An 11,812-nucleotide genomic window follows, 5' to 3' on the forward strand; every position below is an offset into this window, starting at 1 on the left:
GGGCTGTAAGCGACCCCACCGAGACATCAGAGGCCTGGGGTGCGGGAATTTTGGCAGAATTCCTGGACCTCATTTAACCTGGACCGGCCCGTCAAGTTCTGTTCCTGCTGAGCCCGCGGGAGAGGAGGCAGCCACCATGTTGGCGTTCAGCAGCCCCCAACTCAGCCAGGACCCCTCGCTGGGGGTAGGTGTGTGTGCTGCCTCTGTGGACGGGACTGCCCAGCCAGTCAAGTCCCCTGGGACCCGTGTTAGGCGGTCACCTAACAACTTGGGAGTTAATGTCAAGTCACAGTTGGGCCGGGAGGGGACCGAGATGGGGCAGCAGAGGACAGGCCCCCATCTTGCCCTGTGTGGGAACAGCCAGATGGGAAGCAAAGGCATGTAAGGGGGCGTCTTGCCGGCTGGGGGCTAGAAGGTGTTTTTGATGGTAAAATCACATTTAGGCCTCAAACTTCCAAGTCCGTCTGTCACTGAGCTGGCGGTGGCCAGGGGACTGGCCACCACAGGCCTTTCTCTCTGCAGAGGGAGAGGGTCTGGGAGGGGCCGGCCTGAGGAGAGGGGAGGGGACAGTCCAGGTGAAGTCAAGGGCATCTCTCCAGGGGACACGTGACCAGGGCCAGTGCATCCTGGGCTCCACGCTCAGCTTCCGTTACTTCCTGCGGCTGCTGGAACACACGGCTGCCACCTTGGCTTAAAACCACACTTGTTCCGGGAGTCAGAAGTCTGCCATGGGCCTCACGGATTGGAAACCAGTGGGCAGCGCCAGCTCCTTCTGGAAGCCCAGGAGGGGGGACCCGCCTGCCTTTTGCAGCTTCCAGAGGTGCCCATGTGGACTCGGGGCGGGGGGCTCCCCCTGCAGCCTACTTCCTTCCAGGGGTGAGGAACCCTGTGGTGACGCTGGGCCCACCTGCCTACCCAGGACACTTGGTGTCTCCAACCACAGGCACAGCCACTTTAATCCTATAAAGTCACCACCACAGGAACTGGGGCTGAGGATGGGCCCCCCAACAATAAGACAAGAGCTCCCTGGGAGGTCCGCCCTCAGCAGGTGCCCACCCTGCCCCCTGCCCTAGGATCCCCCCGGGGGGCCTCCTGTGCCGGCAGCCTGCGGCAGCCACTGCTTCAATTCAGCACCAGGAGACAAGTCTGATGTCATTTATTTGGGTTCGTAATTCAGCAACCACAGAACCGTGTCCTGGCAGGCCCTGCATCTCTCTCTGCCGCTGTCCCCAGCAACTGCTGTCCCTGGCAACCCCATGGCTCAGCATCAGGGCCAACTGCGGCCACCTGGGCCACAGCACATGGGGACTGGGCCCATGCCGCAGGCCTACTCTCCTGCCCAGGGGCCCTGTGAACAGGTACAGCGCCTGCCCCCCGAGAGCCCTCTCTGGGAGGCTGTCCCAGGCACGGGTCACAGCCCACCAGTGCTCCTCCCTGTGCCTGCAGAGCTCTCTGGGCCAGGGCAGGCACTTCCGGGGGAGTGGGGGACCCTGGGAGGAGGGAGACTGGGTGGGGGGCTAGTGGTGGAGGAAGCAGGAGAGTATGAGACAACCCACGTAGGCTAAAGCCAACCCTGCTTTTATTTCACGAGAGCTTCTCGATGGCTGCCAGGAGCTCAGGTTTCAGAATAGATGAGTCCGGATTGGCCCCTGCAGCCTTGATGTCTTCCAGCACGGCTGCGTCCCACGAGAAGGTCAGGAGGGCCGAGGGCACCTGCAGTGGGGTGAGAAAGCCTCAGCCGCACTCGGGCGTCTCTGTGCTGGGCGTCGCTGCACTCAGTTCCTTGTGCTGGGGCCAGGGCCACGCTCGCCCTGGGCGGCTCCACGCCGGGACCACGTACCACAACCGGCCCATTCCCATGGCCTTGCCAACCTCAGGAACTCCGGAAGTCCCTCCAGTCTTCCCACAGGAGGGTCTGAAAGCTGCCCACCCCCCCCCCCACTTCCTCCCCAGGAAGGGCCTCATCTGGTTCTCCTCCTCAGAGAACTCTCACATGCCTGCCCTGTTCCCACTCTCTAGGTGGGAAACTGAGGCAGAGAGACATCACTTGGGGGCACACCACACATCCACAGGAAGGTGGGACTTGAACCCAGGGGCCCAGACTCCTGGGCCCCACACCACCCACTGCTCAAGGTGCCCCTTCCCCTGTAGGGGTTTGTGTGGGCAGGAAAACCCAGAGACGCACCCTGGGCCGCCGCCTACCCCCTCCCAAGCAGGGAGCCCGTCACCCACCAGCCCGCACTCGTTGAAGGCCAGGCTCTCGTCCTCCGACAACCTCTGCCCGCCCGAGGCCAGCAGGTCAAAAGGCAGCCAATCGTTCTGCAAGGCCTCCCGCACAAACGCGTACAGCGCGGCCACACGCTCCCGGGCGTAGAAGGTCCCTGGGTGGGCGGGACAATGGGGCCCCCCACGCGGTCAGCAGGAGCACCGCCAGGGAGCACCCCTCGGGCCCGCCCCGCTCCTCCCGCCGCCCCGCGGCCCTCGGACACGCACCCTGCAGCAGGCAGCCGTCGGGGAGGCGCACGCGCAGCAGCGTGTAGGTGTACTTGCGCAGCTCGCGCTGCTCCTCCCGCTCCCGCATGGCCTTGGTCCGCAGCACACTCAGCCGCTCCACCGCCTCGGACCTGAGCCTCTGCTCCCGCTTGATCTCCTCCGCCGTGAGGTTGAAGAAGTCCCCGGGCAGCTCGAACTGGGAAGCCATGGGCGAGGGCCGGAAGAGCCGGCGCTGGCGGGCCAGGGTGGCCCGCACGGGCTCAGCGACCAGAAGCTGCTCCTTGTGCCTCTGCAGGCTCTGGGGCTGGGCCAGGACGCCCTCACTCAGCACGTAGAACTCCTCGGGGCCCTCTGGGGCGCACACAGGGGTCACTCTGCTGCCGCGGGGTGAGCCCCCACCCCTTCCCCTGGATCGGCCAAGACCCCGCTCCACCTCCCTTACCCTGATCAGGAACTGGAAGCAGTGCCTTCTGGAAACCAATGGCCTCAAAAAACTCGTGGGTCCCTTCCAGGCAGTTAATGCGCTCCTGAGGGAGTGCAACCAGAGGTCACACAAGGCCGCGGGGCCTCCGGGAGGCCACCAGCCTCACTGACCACCCTGCTCGGCTCCTAGGTCTTGGAGCAATGGCCAACAGGGCGAACCCGCCAAAGCCGTCCCCAGAGCGGGGGCACGAGCACACTCGCCGCAACACCAGCCGCGGGGCCGCCACCAGCGGCTCGCAGAGGAGGCTAAAGGGCCAAGGGACAAGCAAGAGGACCCCAGAGGTGGGGGAGACCAGCTTCGTGGGATGTGGGGACAGGAAGGGGGCAGGGGGCGGCCACAACCACCAGAAGTCAGCAGCAAGCACCCTGGCAGCGGCACAGCTAACGTGGGCCACGGTGGTGGGACCCCGGGATTTCTCCACAGAAACCCCAAGTCTGCGTTTATGGGAGAAATCTCCCCAGTGCCCACGGCATCCCAACACGTTCAAATGAAGTCGAAACCCGCCAGGGTGGTGGGGAGAACACACAACATAGACTCGTGATGCACGACCTGTGTTCCCGAAGCCCCGGGTCCCCGGCCACCCCCTGCTGCCTGCCCTGCCCCAGCCCTCCAGCCCCTGGTTCCGGCAGCCTCCCCTACACCGCCCACGGGCGCCATGCGCGTGCGTGTGTGTGCATGTGTGTGTGCGCATGTATGGTGTGTGTGCGCGGGCATGTGTGCGTGTGTGCAGGTGCCTGCATGCATGTATGCGTGCATGTGTGTGTGCTTGTGTATGGTGTGTGCGTGCGGGCAAGTGCGTGGTGTGCGCATGCGTGCACGTGGCCTGGCCACACCCCGCCGCGGGCAGCCTCACCTGGAACACTCGGTTCTGCAGCTTGATTTTCCTGTACTTCTCCTCCTCAGGGTGCAGGCAGATGTTGTCCAGGTACCTACAGGAGAACGGGGGGGGCTGGAGCTGACAGTCCTACCTGGCCTTGTGCTAGGACGCACCCCGGAGGGCCCCTGGTGAAGCCCACCCCCTGGGGCTGACAGCCCCCACTGCTGCCCCCGACACAGCCCACCCTGGACCATTCCCGGGCCTCCCCCTTGGTCCTGCTTCCCCTGAGGACATCCACACACACAGCAGTGGGGTGCGGCAGACAGAGCCAGAGTTAAGGGACCATGGAAGCCCCTGGGGCCCCAGGGGCTCACGAGCTACAGGGACTTCCTGGCATCCTTCCTCCCCCAGGCCTGTTCGAACAGATGAGGGGAGTGGGGGGGACCCTTCACTCCTCTGATAACCCCGAAGGAAAGCCAGGATTGGGATTCCCTCACTTGGTAAACCCCTCCGTTTTACAGACAGGTAGACTGAGGTCCGGAGAGGCCAAGCCCCTCTCCAGAGGGCTTGGGGCAGGGAGTGCAGGGTGGGGCCTGGCTGCACTCCCGTGCTCCTTCCAGGCTCCCCCAGGAGGCTGCGGTCTGGGGTGGGGGCGACACCCCGCTGGGAGGGCGGCTGCCCGCTCACTTGGCAATGGTGTCCACACCCAGCTTCACCCGGTCCCGGTCTTTGTTGAACGTGTGGATCTTCATGATGGAGGCAGCCACGGGGTCCGTGGAGAAGTGCTGGGAGGAGGAAGGGAAGTGCATCAGGTACCCTTCCCTGCCCCCAGTAGCCTGGTCTCACTACTCAGGTGACAGAAGTCCCCTGGGAGGCCAGGAGCTTTCACTGAAACAAACTCAACTGTGCATTTTCAGCAAAGGAAGAGGAGGAGAGAGGCCCCCTCCACCCCCCCCCGTGCTCCAGCCTGGACCTCATCCTGCCCTGACCTCTAGGGAAGAGGGTGCGTCAAAGGCCAGATGATGCTGCCTCCCGGGGTCCATCGGACCTCTGCTACCTGGTTTCCCAGTTTAGTTGTCGGGGTGGGACAGAGGGGACAGAGACATCGACCGGCAGAAAAACCCGTCTCCGGATGAGAGGGGGCATGCTCTCAGGATGAGGCCAGGCCAGGCCTGCGTGACCTCCCATATACCCCCTGGGGACGAGCTCCTGCTCCAAATGTTGCTCTCAGGGGTTTCCAGGTACAGGGCCCGAGGGCACACAAGGGACAAAGGAGCAGAATGTCCAGAAAGGAGCCAAACCCGTAGAGGAATCTGCTTTGTGATCGAGGCAGGTTTCACAGCTGTGACCAAAAAGCAGGTGTGTTCCATCACAGGGGGTTGGGGGGTCAGGAGAAGCTCGTAGCTATGGGGGGGGGGGCGCGGAGAGCACTGGCTTCATGCCTCAGGCTGGACAGGGTGAGAGCTTCTAGTCGGACTCAAGTGGTTTTTATGCACCAAAGTTTTAAACGTTGAATAACAAAAAGCGAAACAGAAAAGCACTAAAAAGCCACGTAAGAAGCATTTTAATTCCCAAGCGGGGAAGGCCTTTCTAAGTCTGCCACAAAACCCAGAAGCCATAGGACCAACATACTCAATTACACAGATCAAACACCTCCATGTGGCAAAGCGACCACAAGCACAATCTGAAAGTAAAGCACTAGGGGAAAACATGTACGATTCACGTCACAGGCAAAACACCAATTTCCCTAATATGTAAAAAGTGCCCACAAATCAACTTCAGAAAAAGGCCAGGGGCGCCTGGGGGCCCAGGCGGCCAAGTGTCCAACCCTTCATGGTCTCAGCTCAGGTCATGATCTCAGAGTTGTGGGGTCACCCGCACTGGGCTCGGCACTGGGCACGGAGCCCACTTTTTTCTGTTTTTGTTTTTTAAGATTTATCTGTCTGACAGAGAGCAAAAACGAGAGGGCACACACACACACGGGAAGAAGGAGCTGCAGACTCTCCACTGAGCGGTGAGCCCGATGCGGGGCTCAATCCCACAACCCTGGGATCAGGACCTGAGCCAAAGGCAGACGCTTCACCCACTGAGCCCCCCAGGCATGGGGTCTACCTAATAAATAAATAAATAAATAAATAATAAATAATAAATAAATAATCGATCCAACCATCCAACAGAAAGACGAGAAAGAGACACATTCTCTTCTGAAAACACGGCCAACCTGAACCAAAGCGAAGGAAATGCACGTTACGACTATCCCGAGATATTTTCACCTGTCCATCCGGGGGAAGACAGACGGAGCATCTGCAACCCCCACAGGGACGGTGTGGTCCCCGTGATCTAGGGGAGCCGCTGGCGGAGCGCGAATGGGACAGGCCCCTTGGAGGCTCAGCAGCGGCCGCTGTCCGCACCCCACGCACGCGTCCACACAGCGCTCCCTCCCGCCCTGGGACTGAGCACGGCTCTGTGTCAAGTCACTGTTCCCGCTAGGACAGGACACACCGGCCATATAGTCCTCAGCAAGGAGCTTTCTAAACAGCTCCAGAACTTATGTCAAGTTGCTAAGAGTGCAGAACTGTCCCTCAGATGGTTCAGAAAAGACTAGAAAGGGGTGACAGGACAAATGCAGAAAAACATCAATGCCCGTGAACTCGGGGTAAGGTGCGGCAGAGGCCCCCGTCCTCCCCGCTCCGTCTTGCGGGCACGGTCGGTGACACGGGAGGGGGGCAGCAAGGAGGCAGATAATGAGCGCTGCTCATCAGCGGGCCTTAAAATAGGGAGATTAGCCTGGATTATCCGGCGGGTGCAGCGTAATGTCGAGGTCCCTTCAAGGGGAAGAGAGGAGAGAGGCGGCCCGAGCACGACCCGGGCCCGGCGCGCCGGCTGTGAGGGCGGAGGGAGCCGCCGCGGACAGCCTGGAGGCCGGACGGGGGCCGGGCCGGGCCGGGCCGCGCTCCTGCCCCCACCCCCGGAGCGTCCAGATGGAACTCGGGGCCGCTGCCACCCTGACTCGAGCCCAGTGGGACCCGTGCCACGCTCCTAGCTTCTAGAACCGGGAGGGAACGCGTGCCCTCTGAAGCCACCGGCTTCGTCAGAGTTTTGTCAGGGCCGGGAGAGCAAACTCAGACCTGGGGGAAGCGGGTGCGGGGTTGGACAGCTGCGCCTACCTGGAACCCCTCTCTGGCAGGGCCGGAAACCACACAGAGTGGTCGCCTCCAGGAAGGGAAGGCGAGAGGCGGCTTCTCTTCGGCCGCCCTGGGGCACTGGACATTTCGTACCCCACGCACACGCTGCCTCTCCAGGGAGACAACACATGCAGCAGCCACGCAGACCCGAGCCACCGGCCAGGGCAGGACCCGGCACTGCCACTCACCGAGAGAATGGCCTCTTTGATGTGCGCGTCCCGCTGGTCCTTCCTGAGCGTGGCCCCGGTGAGCGGGCATGTGAAGCACACGCCGGGCACTGCCAGATGGGCGGAGCCCTCCTCTTTGGCCTCGGGCACCTGGGGGGGAGGGTGCAGGCGGTTGAGCCCAGAGCCACCACGCTGCCGCCTCTGCGGGTTGGCGCTGGGACAGTGCAGCCCCGCACCGCAGCCCTGCAGAGCCCACCTTCAGCTCTATAAAATGGCTTAGTGGGGCTTGCACACAACCGAAGGACGGGGTCAGAGAGTGTGGGGGGACAGAAAGTGGGGGGCGGCTCTGGACGCGGGGCCAATGCTCTGCAGTGGCCCCGCCCATGGTTCCCGCATCTCGTGGGGACGCAGCCCGCGGGCGAGTCAGGAGTCACCGCAACCCAGAGGAGTCCTGACTGCTCTCTGGACCTCCGTCCCTAGGCACTGTCTAGGGCCTCTTCTATTCTTAAACTCACTGAGAGCCCCAGGGTCAGGTTGCTCAGAACACCCTTTCCACCAAGCTCCCCTTTAAAGCCCACCTCCCCCAGGAAGCCGTCCCTGATGCCACTAGTCCGAACAGCCCTCCCAATTCCCCGGAAAACAGCTAAGGGCAGGAGTTGAGTGTGACAAGGTCCCAGTCAACCCCACCTTCAACCACAACCTGCTCCCACCGTCCCAGGCGGGGCTTCCCACACTGCCTTTGTGCACAAGGACAGAGGTGACCTCCGGCCACCCTGACTTCTCCTCTGTGTCCCCCACCCCAGCAGGGCACGCTTACAGCCCCAGGGCTGGGCCCCCTGCTCGTAATGAGGAAATGGCCAATTAAACCAACACAGGCAAGAACCAGCTCCCCGCTCTGGAAGGCCCCACGGGCGTCTGGCTGCTGTGCAGATTTCTTTACCGTGTTGCTCCCGGGGGCCTCTGTGCTCCCGCCGACAGTCGCTTCAGCTCGAAGTTCCTTTCTCACTGGAGACGGGACAGAGACAGGCGGGTTGTAAGCCCTGGTGTGTCCCCAGGCACACATCCCCAAGACCCAAGACCGGAGAGGGTCAAGATCTAGTCCTTCCTCTCCGGGGGGGGGGGGGGGGGAGGGCCCCTGCCTGAGCCACCTCCCCCCGCCCCTGGGCTTCCCCTGATCGCCCGATGACAACCCTGTCTCGCTCCCTTCTCCCCTCCTCAGCCTTCCAGACCGCAGCATCCTTGTGCCTTTCTGCCCTGTACCCCTCTAATGAACTTGAGACTTCAGAGCCCCCAAAGTTACTGGTCCCATAACTATTTCCACCCCAGGCCAAGCACAGGCCTCGCTCACCCTGGTTGCGGATGGACTCCTGCGACGTGGGGCCCCGGGCCCTGGGCTGCTTCTGTTCAAGCCGGGCCAGGGCCGCCGCGGCCGCCATCTGGGCCTCATCCGTGGGTCCCTGGCGGGCTTGCCGCAGTGCTGGCTGGGTGGGTTTTTCTTTGGGGGCCCTCTCCCTGAGGACAGGCAGAGGAAAAGTGAGGTGACACAGGGTCAGACAGAAGAGCCTCTGTCCCTCTTCCACTTCTGCGCCATCGGACAGACCCTTCCCTCTGTCCCCAGGGGTCACCTGCAGTCTCTAGATGGTTCTAACACAGAAGAGCCCCAGGAGGCAGAGGCAGGTCTGCTCCCAGCTCTGGCGCTGAGGGCAAGTCCCGCATGAGCCCAAGCCTCAGAGTCCTGGCAGCTCAACAGGGGGACCGCCAGCCCGCCCACACGGGCCACCACTCCGCAAGTGTGAGAGCACCTGTGAGAAGGCACCCCACTGCCCTGAGGAACTGAGGAGACTCAAAGCTCTCACTCCTCTCCACCACCCCTCCCAAGCAAGACCAACCCTGCCAGTCTGTGGAAGCCAGGCGCTGCAGCTTCGTTAGTAGGTGCCTACGGTTTGCCTGGCAGTATGCCAGCTCACACGGCAGGGGCTGGGTCTGCTCTTGCCTCTACCTGGGGAAACTAGCCCAGGACGCATGCTCCCAGGTCCACAAGGCACAGAAACGATCCGGCCTTCCCCTGCGGAGAAGCCCGTCCTTAACACCCTACTCTAATTCACCTGCCTCGCCTCCTTCCCTCAAAACCCTCTCCAGGTACCAAGGCTTGGAATTATCCGTACTACATCCCCAGAACTTTCTAAGCAGCCAAGGCTCTGGGTTCCTGGCCTCACTCCTCCTGCCCTGCTCAGAGCCACAGATGGCCTGATTATTGTGTCCCGACATCTCTGGGACCTGCTTCCTGCCCATCCCTGCCCCTCTGTCCACAGCTGACAACCTCATATTGAAGAAAAGATGAATCACACACCCCACCCTTGCTCCATGTGACATTTAGTTCTATCAAAATACCATTTTCAAAACACCTTACTCGCCCTCTTGAAGGCTCCATGGGGCAGCCAAAGGGATCCTTTTAATCCTAAGCCAGAGCTTGTCACTCCTGCACCAAGCCTGTCTACCACATGCACAACACAGACCTAAAGCCTCCCCGACCCACAGGCCCTTCACACCTCCCAATCTACTCTGCTTTCCTACTATTGCTCCCAGAGGCCCAACTGGCTCCTACCACTGGGCCTTTGCACTTTCTACACTTTCTGCCCGGAATATTCTGTCTGCATGTGGAATGAGGAAAGAAGGTCTGGGAGCAGCCGGGGCTGCTTAGGGCTGTGTGTGTGTGTGTGTGTGTGTGTGTGTGTAAAGACGGATTTTCACATGGCTAAACTTCTCTGGCTCTTGGCTTAGATGTCTCCTTCCCAAAGAGGCTTCCAGGATGCCCTAACAGTCCCCCAAATCACTTGCCATCTCCTGACCCAGCTTATTTTCCCTCACAGCTCTGAGTACCACCTCATCTCTCACCATACATGTGCTGGTTCATCTGTTCATACCTCCCCCCTGGAAGCTGAGCCCTGAGACAGCAGAGACCTTCTCTTATTACCCATGAAACCTATGACAGCCCTTGTCACACACCCTGAGCCCCCAGTCTTGCCCAACGGCGTCACAGAAGCCCGGATCTCCACGCTACTTCCCTCTTCCTGGCGTCTTGTCTGATACAGTCATCACCCACATGGCCGCCGCCTCCTCCCCGTCACACTCAGTCCCTGCTGTACCAGCCCCACCTCTGCCCAGCACTTGTGGAACAAATGAATGGACCTGTCTGGTCCACCCCCTCTCCCTGGCCCTCTCTTAAGCTGCCCTCCTCTCCCAGGCTCCCAGGACCTGATTCAGTCTACTGGGCTTCCCTCCCTGACTCAGAAACTTGGCCCTAGTGGGTCTCCTTCGTCTCACTCTCAGGAACCCCCAATCCCCACGACAGATGCCCTGAGGGCATGTACCCACACTCCCTCACCCACCCCCGCTGCCTCAGGATTCCCTTCCTGCAGCCTCCCTGCCTCTCTGCCTACCCCTCACTGCCGCCCTCTCCACAATCCCTTCCACAGACCCTTCCCACAGACCCCACGCAGGGCTGACATCTTCAGCCACTCCCCTTCCTAGACCCCACTCAGTCCCCAAAGCCCCCACCCCCTCTACACTTCCTTTGGTCTTCCCAGCCCACCAGAGCCCTCCATCTTCTGTCCTCCCCTGAGTCTCCAGACTGGCCCCTGGCCCTTCTCTTCCCTGAGTCCTCCCCAGACGTCCACAGGGGCCTGGATGAGCACTCCGCTGGCCTGCCTTCTTCTCCCCTCTCCTCCCAGCTCCCCCTCAGGACCTCCCGTCTGCCTCAGCCTTCGCCCACAAGGTCCCCATCTCTTCCCCTGATGCCTCCGGCTCCCCACCTCCACCATCACCCGCCTCCATTTCCCTCCCAGACCTCCCTAAGCCTCTCCGACCCCCGCGCCCCCAGTCCACCGAGCCCTCTTCCAACACCGCCTCAGGCTCCCTGGCCTTAATCACACTTACCCGATCCTCCCTCACGCTCCAGAACCGAGGCCCAGATCCCTACCGCCATGGAAGCTACGCCTCCCCACTCTTTACGACCCTAGCTGTTCTCGCATCTTCAGGCTCTGTGTGCAATCTCCGAACACCTAGATTCCCTAGGTGATGCCCCTCTGGGGCCCCTTTACAGCCCACTCACTCTCCTACGGTTTCGCCAATGACCCCCAACTCTGCACCCCGCCTCCAGCCCCGCCCCCCGAGGCCTCGACACCCCCCCGCCCCGCCCCCGGAGGCTACCCCTCCCCTTGCTCCCACAGTCGCCCCCCGGCGCCCCGCCCCCAGAGAGCTCTCCCCACCCCGAGACGCTAGGACTCCCCTCCCCGCCCCTAGCCCTTTCTGGGCTCCCCCTCCCATGCTCGCCTTCGGATCTCAAGCATCAACGCGGGTCACTCACCCCACGGACTCCGTGAGCTTCTGACCAGGTCCCGCGCTCTTGAACTTGATGTCAGCTTTGATCTCCTGGAAGAACTTCTTCATGGTGGCGGCGGGCCCGGCGGCAGGGGGCCGCGGGGGGGCGGGGGGGGCGCAGGGCCCAGTCGGGGTGGGGCCGGCAAGAGCCAACAACCGGAAAGAAAATACCTTGCTGCCGGAAGTCCCGCCTTCAAGAGGCCGCCCACGTGACAATCGGCCGGGGGTGCCTCTCTAGCTCTCCGCGCCTCACTGGCCCGTGGCGGCCGCTCTGCACCCCTGGGCC

At 62.1% G+C, this 11,812-nt stretch overlaps 1 protein-coding gene across 2 annotated transcripts; it reads right to left on the bottom strand.

The window, feature by feature from the left end:
• Window positions 1-1,557: 1,557 nt before the first annotated feature.
• Window positions 1,558-11,812, bottom strand: UBXN6 (UBX domain protein 6). Of its 2 annotated transcripts, none has more exons than XM_082750934.1 (10): window positions 11,513-11,812; window positions 8,495-8,658; window positions 8,087-8,151; window positions 7,168-7,296; window positions 4,482-4,579; window positions 3,831-3,906; window positions 2,936-3,020; window positions 2,494-2,844; window positions 2,233-2,381; window positions 1,558-1,713 (listed from the first exon to the last, which is right to left on the bottom strand). In XM_082750934.1, the coding sequence occupies exons 1-10, from the start codon at window positions 11,593-11,595 to the stop codon at window positions 1,585-1,587; spliced, it is 1,329 nt and encodes a 442-aa protein (XP_082607060.1). In that variant the 5' UTR covers window positions 11,596-11,812; the 3' UTR covers window positions 1,558-1,584. The 2 variants fall into 2 exon arrangements, with proteins under 2 accessions (XP_082607060.1, XP_082607061.1); XM_082750935.1 differs by lacking the exon at window positions 11,513-11,812 and adding an exon at window positions 11,083-11,284.

This window comes from Mustela nivalis, assembly GCF_964662115.1.
Source record: "Mustela nivalis genome assembly, contig: HAP1_SCAFFOLD_2105, whole genome shotgun sequence".
Taxonomy (NCBI): domain Eukaryota; kingdom Metazoa; phylum Chordata; class Mammalia; order Carnivora; family Mustelidae; genus Mustela; species Mustela nivalis.

What these genes read in the sequence shown, in the direction of transcription:
- UBXN6 (XM_082750934.1), bottom strand. Translation starts at nt 11,595, where the DNA reads ATGAAGAAGTTCTTCCAGGAGATCAAAGCTGACATCAAGTTCAAGAGC. An exon ending in CGACGGCTGCCTGCTGCAGG is followed by an intron (nt 2,382 to 2,493) that starts GTGCGTGTCCGA and finishes CCGCCCACCCAG; the next exon opens with GGACCTTCTACGCCCGGGAG. An exon ending in CCTTCAACGAGTGCGGGCTG is followed by an intron (nt 1,714 to 2,232) that starts GTGGGTGACGGG and finishes ACCCCACTGCAG; the next exon opens with GTGCCCTCGGCCCTCCTGAC.